The 25,000-nt window shown below is 38.8% G+C and overlaps 1 protein-coding gene and 1 long non-coding RNA gene across 3 annotated transcripts; one reads left to right on the plus strand and one right to left on the minus strand.

Moving 5' to 3' along the window:
- Window positions 1-7,371: 7,371 nt before the first annotated feature.
- On the minus strand, window positions 7,372-22,379 carry LOC117394190 (transmembrane protein 200A-like). 2 transcript variants are annotated; one of them, XM_033992258.3, is made up of 3 exons: window positions 22,081-22,379; window positions 21,086-21,215; window positions 7,372-10,997 (listed from the first exon to the last, which is right to left on the minus strand). In XM_033992258.3, exon 3 carries the CDS (start codon window positions 10,962-10,964, stop codon window positions 9,300-9,302), a length of 1,665 nt encoding a protein of 554 aa, XP_033848149.3. In that variant the 5' UTR covers window positions 10,965-10,997; window positions 21,086-21,215; window positions 22,081-22,379; the 3' UTR covers window positions 7,372-9,299. The 2 variants fall into 2 exon arrangements, with proteins under 2 accessions (XP_033848149.3, XP_033848148.3); XM_033992257.3 differs by having other exon boundaries at window positions 21,086-21,640.
- On the plus strand, window positions 11,275-23,069 carry LOC131721997 (uncharacterized). The gene is made up of 3 exons (XR_009319983.1): window positions 11,275-11,329; window positions 21,598-21,743; window positions 22,743-23,069. It is a non-coding gene; the product is annotated as an uncharacterized LOC131721997 (long non-coding RNA).
- Window positions 23,070-25,000: the final 1,931 nt, after the last annotated feature.

Here is a 25,000-nt window from a genome sequence, read left to right on the forward strand (position 1 = left end):
TTCAAAAAAAGTTGTGCAGGGGGTGTCTAACAGGCTACTGTATACATAATAGAATATAAACACATGTTGCTGAATGAAAACCAATAATACTGTAAGGCTTTATTCATGGCACAATATGACATTATATTGTTTTCTAGGCCAAGTTTAATTGTTGGTATCATATATATATATATATATATATATATATATATATATATATATATATATATATATATATATATATATATATATATATATAAACTTTTGGTGATAATAATTTTACTAAGCTCCCAACACCATATAATGGAATCCTTAGTTAAGGGTTATGTAAACATGCATGCTAAATGTGGCCATATTGAAGCCATGGAACTTGTTCTGCTGTAAACAGTAGACTTTTTTTAGTTGCATTGATATGGTGTATGTATTATATGACAAAGACAACACACTTGTGGGTAGATGTACGAAGATGGGCCAGTCACAGTAAGACATGCCACAATTTGCATTTTCGTTGCGACAATTCGCAAAGTATACATTTTGTCGTATGTACTAAGAGAAAATAGGTTAATGAAAAGAGCCGCAATATACTCATTGAAATATTTGTTGCGTCTTCTAAGTGAGATCTCTAGTATTGTTTCGAATACATAATGGGAGTTGAGTTGTGGTTTGCTGCAGCAGAGAGTGCCTGAATCAAAATAACATTGTTTTTGTTAAATGTAAACATCATCTGTACAATGCATTCTGTTCCGTCTTCATTTTACCTATTTTAATACTGTTTATATATATATATATATATATATATATATATATATATATATATATATATATATATATATATATATGTCATGGTCAAGGATGAATGATCGAGAAACCAAAAAATTAAAGGCAGTCCGATACAGATGCTCAGAATGAGCATGTTTTAAAAAAACATACAATATATTTGTTTGGTTACTGAATGTGTAAAACTGGGGCAGGTTAAATGTTAAAACTTGAGCAAATAGTCATTGAATTTTTGCATTTTGCATTGCCTCAAGACATTTTGAACTGGTGACTTTTAAAACAGGAGACAATTCTCTCCACACTAAAGTACTGTCGTTTAAAGTTGTTCCTGCAGTTTGTTGGCAACCTTGCATCAAGCAACAAACAGCCAATGCTTACAATTATATGTAATAAAGTACTTAACAGTCTTGTCCTTCTTACTGAAATCGATCCTGTTTGTTTCCATCAGGAAAAGAACACCATTAAACCACTGTGAATCCATCACTACCAATTAGGGTTGCAGCCTGGCAGAAATCTGTCTCTCCATCTCGCTGTAATGGGGGAGTTATCTAAACAGCATCCCATACAAAGGATGCTACAGTTTGCTAAAAGACCTGCTGTAGAGCCTCAGAAAGGAGGGCTGGATTGTAGAATGCAGATTTCACCTGCCACAGCCCCAGTTTGAAATTGCAGATAGAAATGTGGTTTAGACACCGTTGTACCACAGTCTCCTAAATGCATTTTGAGTGCAGTCTCTGGTAAGATTGAATGAGGTTTACCTGCATTATTTAAAAAAAAAAAAAAAAAAACTATTGTTTTGAAGAACACTGCAAGACCCAGTAACCATTGCCAGTGTAGGCTGCATTCTTTTTACATTTGTTTTCAATATTATTATTATTATTTATTTGACTTACAATTGTTACAAGATATCACATTATTTTTAGATACAATTACCCATTTATACAGTTGGGTTTTTACTGGAGCAATCTAGGTAAAGTACCTTGCTCAAGGGTACAGCAGCAGTGTCCCCACCGGGATTTGAACCCACGACCCTCCGGTCAAGAGTCCAGAGCCCTAACCACTACTCCACACTGCTACCCTTACAACATTACACGTTGGATAAGACAGATAGTGGAGGGGGCAATTACAATCTGCTTTAGAGAGAGCACTGCTCTTAAGTGAGAAAATAAGGTTAATTTCCCTGCTGGTACGGAAAAATATTTTATACTTTTGCATAGAGTAGAAAACCAACTTGATTATAATATTTTACTCCAAATAAATACGATAACCTAACTGTTCAAATCCAGTAACAGTGTGTGTATATTTTATATATATTAATTACATTTTTTTAAATTACTACCAAACTCCAAAGAGTTCAAGTTGCTTTAACATTTAGAAAACCAAGCATTTTACAGTGCCTCGTAAAATGCTTGCAATTAAGCTGGTTCAGAGATTGATAAGGCTTTAGGCAATTCAAATGGTTCGGTGTTTGATTGTGGCTTTAGATGATTCCAATGGGAAATACATGAATTTTGCATTTCTCTATTTATTATGATGACATTATGCTGAAATATACCTACAAACTGAAAATCTATATAGTGATTGTTTAACTCACACATTCTCAGTATAACTGAGAACATTAATACTTGCTTAATAATGTGTATCAAAAATATATCAAGGGTCATTGCCTACTCTGTAAACCCATAGTGTAGATGTCCATAATATTACTTTATTATTGATAGTTACGTTACCTTTTACTAATGCCGTGACTTTAAAGACATGCAGACTTATCATTAGATGGCACTAAAGAGCACAAAGCGGTGCAGAGTCCTGCGCGGGTCTGATTTTTACGATCCGCTTCCGACTGGGTCCCACTACTACAGGACCCGACCCGAACCTGCAACCCACTGCAGCACCGTCTTCTTACCTGTGAGCTGACCCGCTTTAATAAGATCTGCAACCCGACCCAAACCCACAAGTGTTTGTCCTTTACCTACTGCCTGCATCGACTGACTCTCTCATGCTCTCACATTCACACACAGATATATCTACCATTCTCCACAGATTGAGTTTATATAATACGATCAATGGCAGCTTTCTCTAGTGGTCTGGATATATTTTAACATTGTAACATGTTAACTATCTCAGACTCTACTTACTTTAATATATATACCAAGCATCAAAAGAAACTTATCACTATTATAACACATTTATTTTGGAAAAAAATTTGGTACATAAATGATGGACATTGACGAAATGTTTTTGGTTTCTCGATCATTCATCCTTGACCATGACACGCTTGCGTGACTGTGACTGAAGCATATGCACTTAATCACCTAATTAGTGAGACAGTTGATTGGACACTGGATATGGAGTGATGTCAGCTATTGAATTGCAAGCTTGAATAAAAGCAATAAAGAAAATCACAGAAAAAAAAACAATATGCCACGTCTGTCAAGAGAGCAGCGCCTTCGTGCAATCGGCATGTTGGAGGCTGGACTAGGGCAGCGTACTGTGGCTCGCCATCTTGGGTGTCACAGCCAGCAATTTCAAACCTGGCGAGCCTTTCATTGACACATTTTGTCAATGAAAGGCTACGAACTGGGAGACCAAGTGTCACAACACCTGCCCAAGATCGACAGATCATTTTGCAGCATCTTCGTGATGTCAATTGTTAATCAGCAAAAAGGCACTGCACCTGCTCTAAAACAGTTTGTAATTTTTCGATCACATCTAGTGAATTTTATCCAAATATAAGTGATACATTTCTTTTGATGCTCAAATATAATTGATAAGTTTCTTTTGATGCTCAGTATAAAATGCCTGTCTATTCCTTTCGTGCCACCAGTTGAAAGGGAGCCACACCTGTCCTTTCGCAGAGATGTACCAGTTTTGTGGCGTTCACAAAAACATAATATCAGGTTTTACAAGCAACAAATCAGTCACATAATTTTCATTTGCTATAATTCCAAAAGAATTCCACACTTCTGATTTACCTCTCAAACTATTATACACCACATGATATAAACCCTGCGCTATCTTTTATTTCACGTCGTCCACAGACATTTTAAATATCACCAAACAGACGTGATAAAAGGATCTTGCGAAGTATCAAACAAGCAACAATACAATTAGCACTACTTAGTCAGCTGACTCCTCCCTAATCGCCTCCTGCTTTGGTGCAGGAAATACTTTTACCTTCTAATACGTTATTTGGGAAAGGGTTTCAGATGAGTGATTAAAATTCAGACCCGAGCCAGACCTGAAAATTACATTTTTTGACCCGCACCTGAACCGCAAACCGTGAAAAAGTTCACATTCCGATCCAAACCCGCGGGTACCCACCCTAATGCAGGACACTAAAGCGGTGCACGTGGCTCAGATCAGTTAACCTTTTGGAGAAGCAATGGTTCAAGACTCAGTGATTCACAAGGCTTCACTTTTGCAGAGCCAATGAAAGTATCCAAAAAAAAACAACCAGCAAAAGAGCTACATCACTAGTGCTTCTTCACGACTGTCAAACATCATTTCACACCATACTTCTCTGAATAACCTCAAAACAGGCTAATCTGTTTTACTGTACTGTAGCATGATTTGCAGAAATACACACACTGGAAACATTAGTTCTGTTTTAGGCAGTTTAAGTGCTTTGTTTAAGCTGCTCAAAACAAGTCTTTCACAATGTACTTAAAATACAGTTCTTCCATGCTGAACAACCAGCAAATTTGTGCTGGTGACTAAACACAAAAATCACAAACACCCCCTCCCTCCCGCTTGGCGCCAACTCCACATGGCAGGCCTGCAGAACTTGCTAACCCCCTCCCCCCCCTCTCCTAACCTCTTCTTAGCCTTCAAATACCACCCAAACCAACATTCCTGTATAGCCTCATTTGCATAATAGCCATAATGCAACTAGTCAGTGTTCTCCCTGGATTCTCCAGTGACTGGAATGGGGGTGCTCAGCACTGCTATCTGACAGTTGGTTTGCCACTGTCCCCCCCGAGGACATTCTTCCCAAATGGGAAGCAGCACACTCCAGCCTAAACCCCCTTCCCCCATGCAGCCAAGAACACAGAACAGTTTCTTCTACTCTGCCAGGCTGCAGGTCGCCGTTCTCGGCGCCCCGTTCTTCTCAGGGTCCCGGCTGCGTCGCAGGCCGCAGTTGAGCCGTTGCTGGGGGGTAGTGTCACTGGATCCGGCTCCCAACGATCCAGGACCCAGTACACCTTGAAGGGCCATCCCACGAGCTGGAGCGCTTCAGGCACCTCCCTTTCCATTGCTTAAGGGTGTAGAGACACACTCTCTATCCTGGTTCATGGTCCCGGCCCATGCAATGGAGGTTGTACACCCTCTTTTGTCCCGTGCAAACTGGTGTGCCGTGTCCAGTCGGTGGACATACACTGGCCCTACACTGGAAGGGGAGGCATTAATCCCACTCGCGTCGGTGGTCCTGGACGAACATAGTTAGTTGTTTCCCCATGGTGCGCTTGAACCGCTCAACTATACTGTCACTCGTGGGGTGGAGGGATTTTGTTGCTGGCCTCTGGGGTGGGTAATGGCATCAACCGCTACTCCCTCCATGGGTGCTCAGATGTTGTAGCGCTGCAAGTTTGCTACACACTGGCAGCCGCTCCAGGGTCTGTTTTGCTGTAGTGCCCTGCTGCCAGGTTCCAGTGCACTGTGGCTAATGCCTCCTCCTTCATGCTGGTTGGGACCATGAACTGCCACTGTACCTGTTGTCCACACGAGTCCTCCCACCATCACTGCAGCACTCCGGAATGGACTTGTAGTGTGTCCCACTGGGCCCACAACGCCTTCATGGTTTTGGCCATGCTGCAGCCGTCTCCAGTCTTCCCAGGTCATCTCCCAGTCGAGGGACGTCACCGGCACACTGTGTATGGGCTGCGAGGTACAAATGGCGGTAGTCGATGCATAACCACATTTTACCATCCTTCTTGGTGACCTAGACCGCCACATTTCTTCAACAAGGCAGATCCCCTCCTGTCGAGCCCAAGGTATACTCTAGGGGGAAGAGCTGTCAGTTTGGTGCAGCAGCCCCAATGTCGATGTGGTGCCATACCAGCATGGTCCAGCCCCCTGACCTTCGTTAGCAAAGGCAACGGAGTACTCTGCCAGCAGCTTCCAAACTCACTGCTGCTGGTGCTCCTCGAGACCTACATAACTGCACTGCCAGAGACTGTTGGGGTGCAGCGGTGGCGTGAGTACTTCCCAGGACTCCCGGGAGGTTTTACATGGTTTTGGGTTGACTTCTCCCCATCTGCAGGATGCTGTTTTTTAAGTTCAGGAGTCCTCTCAGTTGAGCAATCGCAGGATGCAGTCACCCTGAACACTGGCCACCCAGATCTCATGGCAGACCAACTGCTCCCTGATCCTGACGAGGAGCATCCCCATCCATTACACTGGGGCCTGGTCTCCCGTGACAGACCAAATCTTCATCGTGGGAGGTTGTATCTCTCACTGCCCCTGGGTTCCCAGTCTGTTGATCAGGGACTCGGAGATTAGCATGATGATGGACCCCGTGTCGATCAAGTCGTGACAAGTGACTACCCCCATCTAGCAGCAAGCATACAGCTGGGGGCCTTCTCGCAGTCCAACACAGATGTCCCTCGGGTATTTCCACGCTGCTCTTCTACTCTGTACAGCTCGCTAACTTTTGTATGTGGCTAGCCCATGCCCCTGCCGACCAGTCCTCTCTAGTTTCCAGAGAGCTGTTTCTTCTGGGGTCAGAGAGCAACCAGATGGGGGTAATGTTGCATCCTATGTGCTGGTTATTCTAAGCAGTGTGTCCATTAAGGTCCCTCCTCCTCCAAGACGTTCAGGTCAGTGACTTGGTGTACGGGGTGGACTTCTCCATCGTGTCCCTCCAGTACCTGCTAGTACTTCCTGCGACGTCTCTCCACTGCCCACACCATCTCCCTTTCAGCTGCCAGTTGCACTGCCTCGCGGAGTGTGGCAGAATGGCTCAGATGGTCCTCAGCATGGAGTTCCCCTGGCAAGCTCGTCCTGCGAGGTGTAGGGCAGGTCTGCATATGCCCGATGGCTCAGCTTCTCTATGTCAACAGCCAGTTCTGTTAGCATCTGCCCTCACCGACATGCTTTATTTTTTACGATCCAGCACTAAAATGGCTAAACGTTTTGCATCACATAGAAAATTAGGATTGAGACATAATTGAAAAAACAAACAATTTGAACATAATTTAGATCTTTTATTTAACATCATGTACTCAAAGAAACTACAAAATTATATTGCAACAGTCTACCGGAAGCCATAACAGTAGTACAGTATTTAATGTTAGATTTCAAAATGTCACATTTTTCCACTTTTGTCAGTTTTTCGTCAAGTATATGGAATGTAATTCAATATGTTAACATAACATTATTCAGCAGGTTTCATTCAACTTAATGAAGCAAAATTAGTTCATTCTATAGGGTGATGCTAAACTTTTTGCCCTATCCGTGTACATATATCTATCTATCTATCTATCTATCTATATATATATACACACACACACACAGGGTGATTAGAAAGTAAGTTTACCACATCAGTGATATGGTGCGTTGATGTGGTAAACTTACTTTCTAATCACCCTGTATATGTATGTGTATATATATATATATATATATATATATATATATATATATATATATATATATATATATATATATAGCACGATACAGCAAGATATAGGCAAGTAGCTTCAAATGTATGTTGCCCCAGTGTACTGTAGAATAGTAATAACTTTTCTCTGTATCAGCATCCACCTGGTATTATTTGAGCCTTATTTGAATCCTAGTTTTTACAATACAATACAAATGTATTTTATATAGCGCCCTTCACGTCATTGCATCCCAGAGACCTGTACACAGTTAAACACAAAACAAGATAGCTCATATATGCAGTATATATACACAATACACTCCAGTTACAACAGATTACATAAAGTCACATTAAAAAAGGTATGTTTTCAATTTAGGCTTAAAAGAATCCAATGTTCAACCTGTCTTACGGTAACTGGAATAGAGTTCCACCACCACTGCAGTAATATGTTGAGAATGCCGAGTATGAGAAAGCAGTCAGCCTTCTAAGTTTAGTCACAGGTATATCAACAAACAAAGAATTGCAATAATCAAGACAAGAAATTTTAAATGCATGTATCAGCATCTCTGCATTCCTCATATCTGGCACAGACCTTTTGGCTCCTTTTGAGTACTTCCTGATTCCAAGAAAATCACAAAGGTTATCGAATGATGTGATTTAAAATAATATTTAAAGCTACTTCATAGATTTGTCACAAAGTATAATAACACAAGTTTCCAATATCACTATACTCAGTACTTTCTTTATTTTAAATTCAAGTTTAATTTAATGAATGATAGTATCTATTACTAACATCGACAAAAAGAAAAAAAAGAAAACATGTTTTTACAGCACCATATGGCAGGTCACAGGGTGGAGGTAAAGTTTGGCAACACGGGAACTGAGTTGGCAATTTCAAAAGAGTTTTGAAAATATCAGTAAAACTATTAGAATTTGAGAAATGGCCTCCTCTCGTTAGTACATTTTCTTATGTTCTTACATCTGCATCCACTGCCACCAGCAGCATGTAAAGATCAACTGTTCTGCTCAATCCTCTACAGTGGTGTTTTAGCACTTTCAGACTTGTTGCTCATTTTGAAATCTAATAAGTGTTATTTTTATTCATGACCAATTCTGGTCATGCAGATTGTGTGTTCTTGGGAGCTGAACCCTTCCATATTAAGTGCTGGCCTTTTCAAATTCAGCCTAATCTTATATGATACATATTCTGACCAGATATCTGGTTTTCTGTGACGTTTCACACAGGCTCCTAATTTATATAATATCAACAACGCTTTAGACATGTTTAGTGGTAGCCATGGAGATAGTCTTGTGCACCCCTACTGTAACAGTCAATTCTTTACAGTGATTCCACACACCGTAAACAGCTAAGAGGTAAATAAATAAATACATACATGAATAAATAAATATATCATTTGAAGCTACTTGCTCTTGAAAACTAAAAGGACATGGAAGTATACAGTTTAAAGAATCAAAAAACTCTTGTTATATTTTTAATAAGACAAAAATACAAACAACATATTTTTTTAGCTAGCAGTCGGATAATATTGCTGAGTTTGGTAGCAAACTTTAAACAATGATGCATCTGGCAGAATAAAATAAAACCCCATAGCTTACACTGAAATAAACTTAAAAACATGTTTTGTAAGGAATGCAGTCCCTAAATTGACTACCTTCTTAAAAAGACAAACTAAATCATTACATGGAACAACCATAGTTGTGTAATGAATTGTTACGCTTATATACACTGTTCATTTTGTAAGAAATGTACCATCACAACTAAACATTACAACATTAGTTTTTTTGTTTGCGTGGTGTCATCTATAATAAATGGTAAACATAAAAGCAACATTCTTTGATTCTTTGGATAATGACTTATCTGCTAGTTAATCGACTGTCAATTTCATTAAAAAATAACTAGAGATTGTTTTAGTTATTTAATACTTTAAATACCAGTGCTTTCAAGTTCTTCATCTTCAATCATTACAGTTGAATTAGATTTGGAAATCATAAGAAGTTTTTCCCTATTTGTATATTGCCTCTGAATCCCTATTTCTGTTTTGTCAGTGCTTTCCTGTGCATCTTGGACAATGCAGTCCTCCATATCCTCCACTGAAGTTTCTTTACAGTCTTCACGTCTTGCTACTGTCATCTCAGAAGACTCAAAGGATTCCACTCCTACAAGTTTTAAGTAGCCCTTGCTGTTTGAACATTCCAAGAGAGGGCAGCTGGGGTGTCTACTCGTATCCCCTTCTATATCAGCTGTTGATGGACAGTCACCAAGATCTATAGTTTTTGAGTAAGTGGAGAGGGCACCAAGGGAAATATTTGAACCCATTTCTCTCTTACTTGGACTTGGAGGAAGCAACTGGACCTGTGATCCTAGTGGAGATGACGGTGATGCTCCCTGCAAGCTGCTTGTGCTCTGATGAACTGGTGATATATCTTTGCAGGTGAACAGGCCTGTTTTTGAAGTCTCCTCTTTTGTTTCAATGTGGTCACTCTTGATTGGATCAGGGCTCGCCATTTCTAAGTCACATGGAACCGTTTTGCTTTTAGATGCTGGGGCCTCTTTGACACCACTCTCCGCTTGTTTAGCACTGTTTTCGTCAAGAACACAGTTATTTAGTTTGATTACTGGAAGAGTAAAAGCATTGATGGAAGAAGTGACAATAGATTTAGTCTCCCACTTTTTTGGTATGGGAACCCTTTCGGGAGCCTTGGACTGGTCTCTGTAAATGCTGTAGACTGTGTCTGTAAAACTTTGCCTTTCTTTAGAAAGACTCTGTTGTCTGGCTAAGGATTGATGCCTCATTGCTTCAATACTACCTCCCTGCTCTTGTGGTTTGACTGTCCCTCCAGCAGTTGAAGGCCATGAACTTGTGACTAACATGGCAGCGCTGTAAGACCCACTGGATTTCATATCCAAATTCCTTGACTGCACATAATTGACAAAACCATTGAGAGGTGTGCAGTCTTTGGACCTTAAACTGTGAATATCTATTACTGTTGAATAAATGTCTCTTAGATTGATAATCTTTGTCTTTTTGTCTCTGTTTTCATGAAGCACTGCATTGGCACAAATAAAGAGGAATATCCCAATGCCCATTATCAACGGTCCAAATACTTTTAATTTGTCTGAATGTAAGTAGCTAGCAAGAAATTCAGAGAAGAAACTTAGGGAGGGGGAGAATGAGGTCTGCATTTCGGTGCTATTACTGTGATTGTTTTTTGACCAATCTAGATCAATTTGGTAGACAACATGGCTGTTCCTTGTCCAATTGGTCGACGCAAACAATTTGTTATCATAGATCCTTCTGTTGTTTGGCAAACGTTTAGATTCTATAAAGTTGTCTTGGTAGATCGGATTGTTTTCAGGCCAGTATCCCATGACAGCCATGGTTATTCCCACAAGCAGCACTAATATTCCAAATGCAGCTATCAATCCAGAGATTGAGCACAGCTTCAATTTGCCTTTTACAACCACGACATCACTCTTTCTTTTCTTTTTGGCTTTCCTTTTGCGTTGCTTGTTTTGCGTTCGGCTTTTGGATCGCAGGGAATCTTGTCGTCTAGATGAAATCCGAAGCAGCCCTCCAGTTGCTATCATGATCAGTGTTTGATGGGAAACCAATTACTCATCCTGGTTGGAGGAAAAAGAAAAGTATTAATATATGTAATTATTAAAAAAAAAAATGAAACCACTATTTTCATTGTCAAGTCTATACCTTATCTAAATCTTGTACAGGCATTTTAATGATACAACAAAAAATTAGTAATAAAAATAAGCAATAGTGTGTACACACTTTTGAAACACAAGAAACGTAAGAAGCGCTATGAATGAGTAGTAACTGATTGATCTCAAAACTTTGTTAATTTATGTCTTAAAGGATCCCAGTGATTCAGCATAACAACATGATGGAACCCATTCCATGCCCTCTCACTTTCTTTGTGAAGACGTACCTCCTACCTTCTGTAAGTATATCTTCACTTAATTTCCAACAGTGCTATTGCCCATTACTCTAATACAAATTGTGCATGATTCTTTTTAACCATCTGACATCATAATAAGTGATTGCAATGCCATTTTGCCAAAAATAGCTTAAAATCATTAAAATATTGTCTCTATTGACTAAATATTACATTTGAACAATTGGTTATCTTTTTCAATGTCTTTACACAATGTGCACCATTTTAGTGAAACCTTTTGTAGTGATATAGGAAGGTGGCTATGTCTGTAGATCTATTTATGTCCACATTTTGTAAATCAGTCATTTTACTATACTTCTCATTTGCTTACTAACATCTCATTTGCATACTTAATGACATCTATGTCTTTAATACCACGTAATCATTTCTCATTAAACTATTAATTGCCATTTCTGAGTCTATACAATTCTGTACTATACATACTTGCTGCTGTACATCTAGGTCATCAACCTTTTCATCATATTGCTAGCTCTAATTTAGAATTTCCAGCTGTGGCGGGTGTTTGTAGTTACTGATATACTTGTCAGCAGCACTAGCAATAATATCACTGCATTTTTCTGTTCCTGTAATCTGTAGAATGGTTTCCAATTTACAGTGTAGACTGAGATGCAGTTCTTGAACCTGGCAAGCAGACAACCATTGTGTAAGGGATGGGAAAAAAAGTGGATTATCTTATCATATTGATCAGCATCGCTTTTCAACTAGAGCAGAAGTTTTCAACCGGGGATATGCACACACCTGGGGTACTTCTAAGGGTCATAGGGGTACACAGGATGACTCAGAAATACACAAATAAAAATGAAAGTAAAAAAAAAAAGATCTTGAATTGATTTTTAACGGTATTATACATTATCTGTAAACCGCTGTGCATAAATATTTCCTTTTTATTTAGCAGCTCAATGATAGGTATATCGGATGCGTGATATCGATTGAGCGGATTGTCACTCTGATTAGGGTGGGTGGAGCAGGCCGATGGAGAGCACGCTGTGCTGATCATTAACTTTCAAGTTTCCAACTAATCGTATAGTTGAATAATCAGTGAATCACAATATTTCAGCATTTTTTAGACGTATAAGTGCTCCGGTAATAATCACAACACTCATACTTTGACGGTTTTTGTTTTATTTATTAGGTGCGACTGCATTTTAGTAACATTAATAGCACTGGTTGAATTTGTTTTCGGTGTTTGGTAGATTACATCCAGATTATCCTGAGTATAATTTCTCGAGTCAAAAATTCATACATTTCTTGCTTACAAAGAGACAGAAAGATATACCGAGTCCCTTTGGGTCATTTTTATATTATATTATATTTTTAGATTTAATGGCTTTAATAAAAAAAAGTTTAGCATTGTTAGTAATTATAGTTTTATCTTGAGGTTAATGTTTTTGATATTGTAAACATAATTATGCTGAGGGGGGAAGTAAATGCTCATGTGACAAACATTTATAGTGCAGACTAGATTATTAAACTTTGCCGAATAGAAAGCAAATATCTTTGTTTCTGAAGAGGTTCCCAAATACGGTCTTTTGATTCTCCAAAGGCCTGTAATTAAACATTTTAAGAATTAAGCCTATGTTTGGTATTCTGGCCTAAACTATTGTAACAAATTATATATTAAATAAACAGGAAACAATTAATTTGTTAATCAGTTATTCTGCCTTTTATTGCAACTGTGGAACGAAAATTGTAAAGGGCTACTTGAGCTGAAACTCCCAGACAGAAGGGGTACAGTTTAAAAAAAGTTTGAAAACCATTGGACTACAGCATGAACATGTCTGCTGTAATGTTTTTTCTTTCTTGTAGATTCTAATAAAATTATTACAAAACAGGATCGATTTGTGAGAACACAAAGGATAAGGGTTATTCCATGAAAATAGTATGCTTGATTTACTAATAGGTCATCAATACCAGATGACCAATGAAAAGGCTTTGGGCTTGACAAGTAGTCTGATATTAAAGACTAATCCAATCTAACAAATGTTACATTTTCATAGCAAGGGCCACAAGCAGAACGTACAAACCTCAGGCCTAGATTGCTCCAGTAAAAACCCAACTGTATAAATGGGTAATTGTATGTAAAAATAACGTGGTATCTTGTAACAATTGTAAGTGGCCCTAGATAGGGGCATCGGCTAAGAAATAAATAAATAAATAATAATAATAATAATAATAATAATAATAATAATAATAATAATAATAATAATAATAATGCCTGTTCAGTTTGCAACTGCTAATAGTTCTGGGACCAAGACTCGAGATGTTTAATGCGTTTAAAAAAAAGAGACGATTGCTTGCATTTTATGTTTTTTTTTTTTTTCCTGCTGCTGCCAGTCAGACAATTACAAACTATTGCTATTAGTAAATAACTTTATTTTTTTTTTTAAACGGAATATTGATCCTGCAAATGTTGTGTATGTCTTAGAATTAACTTGATATTGTTCTTGGAATAAAGCCAATTTGGTGTGAACATAACTAGTTATTGTCTCTTTTATATACAGTAATATTTTATATTAGCGATTTGGATTTTAGCACTGTTAGAATAATTAGTAATAATGCAATTAATGCTCGCCCTCTAATCAAAACAGACCATTATCTTACCCCTGATGCTATTACCTTTTCATATTGCTTCACTGTTTTTATACATTTATTTATATATAGGGCTTATGATTTTCAGTGTCTTAACACGACTTTTAGACTCTCCTTTAAAAATTCAACTGATTAAGCCATTCATGTCTCAATCACAACTGATAAACGTGTTGATAGTAAAATTGATTTCATTTACTTTTTTTTCAGTGAAACAACTTAATGGGCTTTAAAGCCTTCATTTTTCATTTACAAGCAGAACGTACAAACAAGATCGCAACATGTTAATAAGTGACTAATCTTTATTAAAGCTATAATAAAAAATAAAGTATTGCAGCGTTGCATGGAAATGAAACAGGCTCACACAGGTTTTGCAGGTTTTAGAATACAGTGGCTTATTAAGCCATGACTCTACACTTGACAGCCAGTGGTACAGCTACAGCTGAGCAGCTTAGTGCTACTCAGACTGTGATAAAATAATAAAAGAAAAGAAAATCCAAACCACACTGTTTTGGCTATGTGCTACAGGCAACTAAATGCAGTCTCTGGTTTTCCTTGGTTGTTTCTCTCCAATCTTACTAAAGCAGCAGCCTGTTCATCTCAGCAGCCTGGTACTTATCCCCGTATCCAGGCCACACCCCCCGGTGCACCAGCCACAAATCCCAAGCATGCACATTTTCTCGCTCTTGATCCCGTGATTGTTGAAATATCTTGTCTCCTTATTTGTGACAACAATGTTGCAATCGGGTCCTGCTCACGTGGCAAGCCGAGGCCTCTGATTGGTGGCGATTCTCCCGTCTCTGATGTCCCTGAACTCCTGCTGCCACTGACCCTCTGACCCTGGATCACAGATTCCCACTGTGAAGTGCCCCCCTCGTGCCCTGGTGTCATGGTTTCTCTTCTGCCGGCAGCCCACAGCCTGTAACTGGTTCCTGGTGAAACAGTGGGCCAACTCCAGGCGGTCCTGCAGCAGCCTGGCATACTCCGGTCCGGGTGGTTCAGCAGAGGGGTCCGGCGGCTGGCCAAACAACATCTCAGCAGGGGTGCGAAGTTCCCAGCCCAACATCAAGAGCGCGGGGGTGCAGAAAGTGAAGTCCTGTACTGCGGAGCAGCAGGTAAGGAGGATGAGGGGCAGTTGGGCGTCACAGTTGCATTGGTGAGTGGCAGTGGGGATTGGCCAGCTGGACTGCGTGCGTGTGGTTAAACTGCTCGACCAAGCCATCATTCTGCAGGTGAAGGGGGGTCGTCCGTGTCTTGCAGATGCCTAGCCGTCGGCACATCTCTGCGAACACCCTTGATTCGAAGTGTCTCCCCTGGTTGCTGTGGAGCTCCTGGGAGACCCGAAATCGGCTGAAGAACCCCTCCAGCAGTGTTTCAGCCACTGTCTCCGCCTCTTGTTTGGGCAGCGCATAGGCTTCAGGCCACTTTGTAAAGTAGTCGAGGGCTATCAGGATGTATTGGTTCCCCTTGTCTGAGTGGGGAAACAGGCCCAAGATGTCAAAGAGGTCTCCAAGGGTCCGCCAACGGAAAACTGGAGGGGGGTGTGTGACCGATCCGTGGGTCTTTTGCGGGCAATGCAGCTGTCGCAGTGGTGGCAGTAGTCCTCGCCTGCACTGTCCCCAGTAGAACCCTTGTCGTTTTAATGACCCCGAAGTGCCCAGTGCCATAGTGGGGCTTCAGCACATCCTCCCACATTGCCTGGGGTACTACCACCTGTAACATTACCTCTCCTGTACTTGGCTCCTTCTATCCCCTCACCTCCGACCCGGTGGCCCAGCAAGGGGGCCTCCCTCCTAATGAAGCATCACTTGCCCAGGTGTAGCTTTAGTCCAGCCGCGGTGACTTGCTGAAACACTTCCCGCAGAGCATCGAGGGTGACCTTGAAAGATGCTCCGTGCACCAGCAGGTCGTCAAGGTAGACAAGGCATTCTTGGGAGGGGGACGCTGACCAGACCCTTCTCCATGAGGCGTTCGAACGGCATCACGCGGAACTGCCAGAGTCCCCTGCCCATCAAAAAGGCGGTCTTGGGTCTTACTGCTGGTGTAAGGGCTACGTGCTAGTAGACACTCTTGAGGACCAGCGACGAAAACCACGTAGACCCTGCTACCAGGTCCAGGGACTCATCGATGAGGGAGAGAGGGTAGAAGTCCTTTTTGGCCACTTTGTTTAGCTGTCTGTAGTTGACGCAGAAGTGTCACTCTCCGTCCTTCTTGGGAAACATCACAACTGGCAACATCCAGGGGCTGTCTGACAGCTCAGTCAGTACCTTCTTGGCAGCCTTTTTATACCGGACACACTTTATTACAATCGTTATGTGTAACTATTTACATTAATACAGATGAGTTGCTTCTGATTTTAAATGAAAAAGTAAGACTAAAGATTTTAAAGCAGCATTTAGTTGTTTCACAGTTGTGATTGAGATACCTGAATGGCTTAACAGGTATCAATTGCATTTTTAAAGCAGAGTAGAAAAGTCAGGGTAAGACACTGAAAATCAAAAGCCTTATTTATTGACATATATGAGGTCATTTATAAAAAGCCATTTGTTTAAAAATAAGTAATAGCACTTTCTCATAATGTTTGCCATTATATTTTTTAAACGTTTAAGCAGTAAAACGGGGAGGAGAGTTTGCTGCCAGATAACGTCACTCTAGACTACTTTCTCACTAAATATCTAAGTATCCCTGAATAGATAATCGTTTAAAAAATATGCTAAGGATTTTAAGTTTCGTGGTACGCTAAATGTGATCAATTTACTACTGCTATGCTGAATGACTAGATGGAGTATTTCTTCTCTATTTTATCCAAAAAAATGACTTTCCTGAGTTGTGTCACCAAGACTAGTATAATATGCAATGTAGTGTTGTCCTTTGCCAGATCTATTTTTGAGGGTAAAATGGAAAATTTCATAACCAGTCATTGGTAGTAAATGGATCATATTTGGCGTACCGCTGAACTTGTGAGACCGACTACTCATTACAAACTTCAGCAGATTTTTAAATAGATCTATTCAGGGATACCAATATATTTAGTGTGCAAGTAGTCAACAGTGAGGTTATCTGGCAACAAACACCCCATCTCCAATTGCACTGCTTTCCTAGAAAAAGGAGAACATTTTGGGGTACCATTAGACTTGTGAGATGAATTGCTCATTACAATCTTGTGAATATGGAAAGGATTATCTATTCAGAGACACCAAGGTATTACATTTAGTGATAACTGAGTGGGAAGGAATGAGCAATTCAATCCCCATCCCTAGATTGCTGTATCAATTTCTACATTTCTGTTAAGACTAGCCTGCATATTGTTCTGCATATATCTTCTAAGTTTCACATGGGTTGGTCCGTACTACTAAATTACTATATTACTAAATTACAATGTTAACTGTGCACATGTCTTCTTTAATGGCAAGTTTCAGACCCTGCTCTTGGACTACATAATGTTATTTTGGGTAAAGCACTCCAAGATTGGTGCTAATCTGGGTCTGTGAAACCAGGCATAATTGATCTGTGTTTCAGTGTAAAGGGCCTTAGGATAGCCAATTGCGGTTTCAGCACATGCTATGGCTTTTGATGGTAGTGTTGCATTCAGTAATTTATGGTGACATGTTTACCTTCTTTGAGGTAACGCATGTAGAAAAAATAACACCAAGTCAAATGCCCTTGAAAGGTTGGAAATTATTTCCTGAATGGGGTTATATTTTCCAAAGCAATATAAAAAAGCATGTTATGGGCAATGTTGAGGTATCTGTGCTTCAATCATAATGTTGAAGAAACTCTTTTCTGAAAGAATTAGCATTTTAAATTCTGTAGTCAGGATTTTCTTTCAAATATGTACTACTTTCAGTTTCCATACTTTATTTACAGTATGCTGTTAATAGTGGGAGAGTTTGGTACAATTAATCATATTGTATTTGAAGTTTGAAGGTCTAACTGGACCACATTGTTTTATTAATAAAATGCAGTCATAAATATTGACTTGTATTCCCATTGTATCCAAATGTGAAAAAAATAAAATAAAAAATGCTGTCTGTATTTACAGAGATGGACTAGTTCAGTGGAAATCTGCCTCTTGGATGATTAGTTACGGAATCATAGACAGTTACTGTATGCTATCCTCATACTGTAGAGCTGAAGCAGTATGTTTCAGACAGTGAACATTCTAGCCAAGTTTTTACTGGAAATGTAATATATTTTACAAATAAAAACTATTTGCATGATTATTAAAGTCATGAACCATAGTCATATAGTCATAAAACAACAGCAGAAGTAAAAAGCAATCATGTGTTTTCAATGCACGTTGATTTTGCATTTATTAGGAACAGTTACTCATCTGGAGTGTTACATTATCTGGAGTGGAATGGCTGCAGCTCCTTCCCTGTGCTCGAGGGCAGGGGTAATAAACCCTGGCAATTACATCCACACAGCACCTCTCCTGAGAAATAATATCAGAATTCATACCCATACACAATAAAAAAACACACACTCACATCCTTGCAAGGGATTAGTTAAGCATGTGATCGAGTCTTAAATTAACTGAATTTTAATTATAATTTCAGTACCGTGGAAACAATTATTATGATTCAAAAACTCGTTTTCAGAAATCCATTGACATGGTACACAATAAATGATCCATTTATAACATCAATTCCATTTCCAATATTTGCTTTTACATTTCGGGCAGTAGATATCAATTTCCCCAGGAACCAGTACCCCTTTATATACATGTTGATGCTCCAGGACGGAACTCTTAAAATCCCTCCTGGTTTTTAGCTTTTATGTCACTAATACAAACAAGAATGAATATTTATCAGTGCTGTTGTACACTGGGAATTCCAGAGATTCTTAGGATGCATACAGTCATGTCACTGCAATATTAATTTTTGAAATTATTCAGATTTAGTATGGTGTAAACCATGTCTTTATAAAAACATTTTAAACATAACAAATTAAAGAATATGAATCTCCAATGAGTTTATTGGGGGTAAAAAATAAAGTATAAATATACTTGTAAAAGAAAGAAAGAAAGAAAGAAAGAATGAATGTGTCTTCATATGGGACCATATACCAGAATTTGTTACTCAAGATTAGTCATTAGATTTCAGTACAAGTACCAAGAAAATCAACATTTAAAAATATGAATATGGTATGATGTCACGTACATGTACCAAATCCAGACTGATACTCATCTGATATCAGAATTTATATTCATATTTGATCCATGTACCCAATTCTGATATGTGTTTTTAACCCTAACCTACCTTTTAAATGTAATCCTCAACATAGCCCGAAACCTTAAGGAGCCAGTATCACATTTTAACCTCTGAAATACTACACAACCTTTTTTTTGTTTTAAATTACGGACACCTTTACTTGTTTGAACATACCAAAGTGAAGTCATCACAGGTTTTTCTCACTAGGTGGCACTTCTAGGGTTTTTTGTAGATGAAATATATTGATATTGATTGACAAGCTTTGGAATTGAAAGAGTATGCAACTTTTGGGACAGAACATCCCAAGTAAAAGCTGCTGCACCAGATTTGGGAAAATGTTTTATTTTTTGTGATCCGAAATGAGGTCTACCTCTTCAATTGAGCTTTATGTTTTCTCAGCTGTTGACTATCCCTGTAGTCACAGCAATAAAACTGGATCTGTGTCTTTGCTACTATAGCACAGTGTGTCCTGTCCTATCTGTACTATTGATGAAGAAATAAAAGTAATTAACTGAAGGTTAAAAGCTGCCCATAACAGCACCAAACACTACACTCACTCAATTGCCTTGTTCATGGGTTATTTTGTGCCAAGAAAAGCTTTAGTTGGACAAAAAACGTAATGTCTCATCCTTGTAGGGTGTCAGCGATTCAGACTGGGCAGGTGCAGTGCAGGAATGTACTGAGAAAAATGAGCCTCAGACAGGTTCCACTTATGCGTTAGTCTGGAGGAATTGCCTTTTGTGAATGTTATTTTTTACCTACTGCAATTAATAAATATAGCACCTATTAAACAGGTACCTAATCACAGCCAAACCCTCTTAAGATCACTCATGATTATGTCACCCTCTGCTTATTGTCACCACAGGGCAATGGAGACAAACTCTTTAAAATATCACATATTGGCCACACTCACAATCTCCTATAAATCATATTTACCAGTCTTACAATTGATTCCCATCTGGCTTAATAGCACTTCAAAATGAATGCAGACGGTTATAAGATTAACATGTAAGTTGCTGTACAGTGTTGAAATATTCCGAATATAATGTTTGGTAGCATAAAATTGTATACAGAACAACACAAAGTGTTCGTTTCCAGCGTTCTTAAGTTTTTAAGTATTACAATGTATTTCACATTTACTGTCAAATAGACTGCAGACTCCGACTCCAAGGTCAGACCCAAATGACATAAAGGGGTAAATACACTAAACACAATCCTACCCGCCTGATTCTATTTGGGAAATGGTTTTAAACATTGCAGTAATACAAATGAAAGCCTATTGTTCTTCATATGTGTGTGTGTGTGTGTGTGTGTGTGTGTGTGTGTGTGTGTACGATTTTGCAAGCAAATAAAGAACAAGAAATACTGTATTTGTGAGCACTGCAATATTTCAACGTGACTATTTAATAAATATTAAATATCAGCACAGTAGTAAGTATAGTTGTTTATATCCAATAACATAATACCATTGCAGTACTTAAACATTACTCAAAAAGAAGAGCAATGTGCCAGGTTTTGAACACCATACCGATTATCTCTTGGTCTGCCTCTATTTACTTGTGCATCTGCATCCCCTTCTGTTAAATAATTTATGATGCTAATTATTGTATTATGTAAAACATATATTGCTTAGTCTTTTGCCATCACAACAGTTGCCTAACATATAGCTTATTCTTGAATAAGACATGCTGAACTTTAGACACATCAGCATTGTTGCTATAAGATGGAAGTTTTTTTTTTTTTTACGGGAAACAATATATATATATATATATATATATATATATATATATATATATATATATATATATATATATATATAGATTGTTTAGTTTAAACCTGAAACCTACTGGTTTTCAGAAGGAGGAATGCTCTTACTGTTGTCAATCATAATTATCATTCAAAATGGCAGCACTCGTAAAACAATACAGCGCTTTAAACTTACCAAGAAAGACTCGAGAAACTCCACGTTGCGAGAAAACAAGGTATTCCATATTCGTTATTGGGAGAAAGTTTTTTTCTTCCAACGTGGGCATCTCAAGCTAACGAAAACTCTTTGGTCTGCTTGGCACCCCCTGTAATTCCAATGACAAAGGGTTTAGGCTTGGGCTAATAACACAACGGGTATCCAATATATGGCCAAGAACCTGCGCTACAAGTAGTTTTCCTTTAAAGACTTGCATTTCCCAGATTCTTGGTTCGTCCGTACAGAAGATGCCTTGGCTTTTTTTTTTTTTTTTTTTTGGCGTGCTCGCGCTGTTTCTCCCGGAGCTGCTGTCAAGAGGTCTGTGTGTTGAGTTTGTAATGGTTTGAATGGTGCTGGAAGGCAAGGGTGACGGTAATAACTGATATTGCTGATGTTACCCTGAATCGATGCTGTTGCTAGGATACCACAGCCGTGAAAAGCTGAAATTGCTGCAGGGTGTGAATAATTTCCTTCTTAACTCTCCTTTTTAGTAACGAACCCCCTTCTCTCCATATCTGGATGTGCATTGCAACCCTGTGTGAGAAAGCAGCGCTGTGTGAGACGGAGGGAGCAGGTGTGGGAATCAGAAAAAGACAACCCTACAATATGCAGTGCGAGCTGTATCTGAGAGAAGATGGTAAAAACAATAAAACTACGTATCATTTTTGAATCGATATCCCTGCATCATCTGAAGTAATTCTACTCCTGCAGGCTTGTTTACCCACACAGTCATATTGGAAATAAGATTACAGAAATCAATATGATCTTACTTTTTTTTTTATCCAAACGTAGTGAAACTAAAAAATAAACTTACAATATACAGAACTTGGATTTCGTTTCGTTAGATCTGACATGCGACGAAAGAAATGAAGTGGTGCCTATTTGCATGTTATGATTATACAGTATGCACAAAACCCAAATGAACCAAGTGTGAAGAATATAGATTTAAAAAAAAAAAAAATAGTGTTTCTTACCCGAAATTGCTTCATGATCAGTCTTCTTCCAAAACGCAATCAACACTACAATTACATCCACAAGATCTGAAGCAGGGGCTGAAAATAAACACGCCAGCTGCGTGGGATTTGACAGTATTCCACTGGGGGTGGGGAGTTCTACGCTTCCCTTTGAAGAGCAATTTTGCCTGTTTCGTCTGTTATTATGTAAAACATTCCATCATTTAAAAGCTGTTGCTAAACTACATTGCGCAGGATAGATATCATTCAATATAAGTGTGATACATAAAAGCAAAATGTTTTAATCATATTTTGGAACATGCATCTGTCAACATCTGGTACATGAGGATGTTCTTATGTGCGTGTGTGTACGATTTTGCAAGCAAATAATAAATAACAAGTATTACTTTATTTGTGAGCAATGCAATATTTCAACTTGACTGCATTTAAAAAAATATTAAGATCTATCAGCACAGTAATAAGTATAGTTGCACCTCTTATATGTTGCATATTAAATGCATTGGTAGGAAATCACAAAAAAATGGAGCAGTGGTACGCAACATGCAAACTGCATACATAAATAAAAAAGTGTTTTATACATATTGAACATAAGAACATAAAAACATAAGAACATAAGAACATAATCTCCATTTGTGACCCCTGGTCCTTGTTTCTTTTTTCAGGTCAAAGAAGTCCCCTGGGTTGACACTGTCTATACCTTTTAGGATTTTGAATGTTTGAATCAGATCGCCGCGTAGTCTTCTTTGTTCAAGACTGAATAGATTCAATTCTTTTAGCCTGTCTGCATATCCATATGACATTGTAACGTTGCTGAGTTCCAGCATGAATGGAGTCAGACAAGGTAGGCATTTTAAAGGCTTGAGCCTGTATTTATTTAAACAACAAAAATAAATATATGCAAGCTAAGGGTACTGGGAGCAAATACAAAATAAAGTGGTGTTTCGATGTCTCTTTCTTTTCGTTCTTCCTTTCCTTTTCCTCTTTACTCTCACTCTCTATCCCGTCACTTCTACCGTTCGCGCCATGAACGGGGGTCGACGGCAATGCGGCCACTATTTATGCCCTCGCTCGACCACTGTTCCCCTCCAATCACTCGCATCCCTTCCTCCCTACACCCCGCCCCCACTCCTAGCAACCGTTCAAGTCAGTCACCCCCAACCGCGTTTCCTCTACCACTCAACCGCTCACCCCCTCACACAAGTTAAACCCTGAGGGACCCCCACCCTCACACAAGTTAACCCCTCGAGGGACCCCCACCCTCACACAAGTTAACCCCTGAGGGACCCCCACCAGGGATCGTCACAGTATTCCCCAAGTCGTTATAGAGAGCATATATATAAATGGCAAATATTTTGTTGATTAAAAAATGTTATAAAGAATATAGTTTAGAGACTTCGATATGTGTGCATTTTCAGTCCTTGATTCTTTGTACAGGCAGATGTAGACTGATAACCCTGTATCTTCCAAATATAATTTAATTACTTCGGGCCCTGCCTCAAATAGCCCGCACACACCTCTTTTTATACATTTCTATATTCCTAATTTTTAAACTCTTTCAACTTTTATGTCAATACGTTATTAATTTCTTTCCCCTAAGTGTTCAATATTAAAACTCTCAGCTATTATCTTCACTGAAACCGTGATACATTTAGGAAGTATGGTGACCACCCGTCCCTAATTGAGCGGGACCGTCCCGAAATATAAAGATCAAGTCCCGGTCCCGGGCTTAATGCCTCCGGGACGGCGTTTCTCCCGAATTCGTAGACACAGTGCAATCTTGCAGTTTAGCGCCACAGTCAAACCATAGCATATCTGTTTATAGCGCATCATAGCACCGCCACTGCCGCATTGTTTTGCAATGCCTTTCACTCGCTCGCTCGCCAGTTTAAACAATAAAAAAATGTGTATATATCCAGGCGTGCCCCCAGAAACCTTTCACATAGTACACACAACTGAACCACACCGACATCTCATCTCATGTCGATAACGACTCTGCATTAACATGCTGTAAAGTGTTTCAGTCAGTGCTGCTTTCCTGAGTTTCCCTTTTTAAAAATGAATAAACACAGCGCGCTGCCATCGAGACAGAACAGCAACTACAGTGACAGCCAAATAGTCTACAACAATAAAAGCTACAAATAAACCTATTTGAAATACAGACTTAAGACAGACAGACTTAAAGGAAAAACTAGCTCACAAATATTTTATGCTGATTCCATTTCTAATCATTTTACTCTACAAATAATTATTAACCCCCGCGCTCTACGGGGAAACAGTAAAAAAAAAAGTTTAAAAAAAAAATGTAAATATACCCCAGCATAAGAAATGTCAGGTGTCCCGTTTTTACATTTTGAAAAGGTGGTCACCCTCTTAGGAAGTGTTATTCATCTGTTCAGCGGTATTTGCTGGTCGATTAAAAGAAGAGTGCCCATGCTTTACGTGTGTCGTGCTTTATTAAAATCCCACACTGTGTCGGTTTTTGAAATTATAGTATTTGATATTAAGTTATAGACTTCATTAATATAAATAAACGTCATCAAAGGGTATATTAAGCAAATAACAAAACATATATTGGATAGTTTATACTGTATCATGGTGCCAAAGCAAATTTAATAGGGAAGTGAAATGTCTGACATATTTTACCATACAGAACTGAAATTCCATCATATATAATTAACTGTATAGCCTATAAATAAAACAAAAATTACACGAATATACTGTATTACAGATATTGTTCAGACATTCCTTGTCCTTCCATTATCATTGTGTTAATTATGTTTGATCTCTTCTACATTTAGTGAAGTGAACAAATATTGTCTTACAGTAGGCCTACCTACCTCACACAACTCCTATGGGATGCAACATTTCAACAAAAAAAAGGAACAAAATCAAAACTTGGAGTAAGCCATTTATGGACTGT

The sequence above is a fragment of the Acipenser ruthenus genome, chromosome 3, assembly GCF_902713425.1.
Source record: "Acipenser ruthenus chromosome 3, fAciRut3.2 maternal haplotype, whole genome shotgun sequence".
NCBI lineage: Eukaryota > Metazoa > Chordata > Actinopteri > Acipenseriformes > Acipenseridae > Acipenser > Acipenser ruthenus.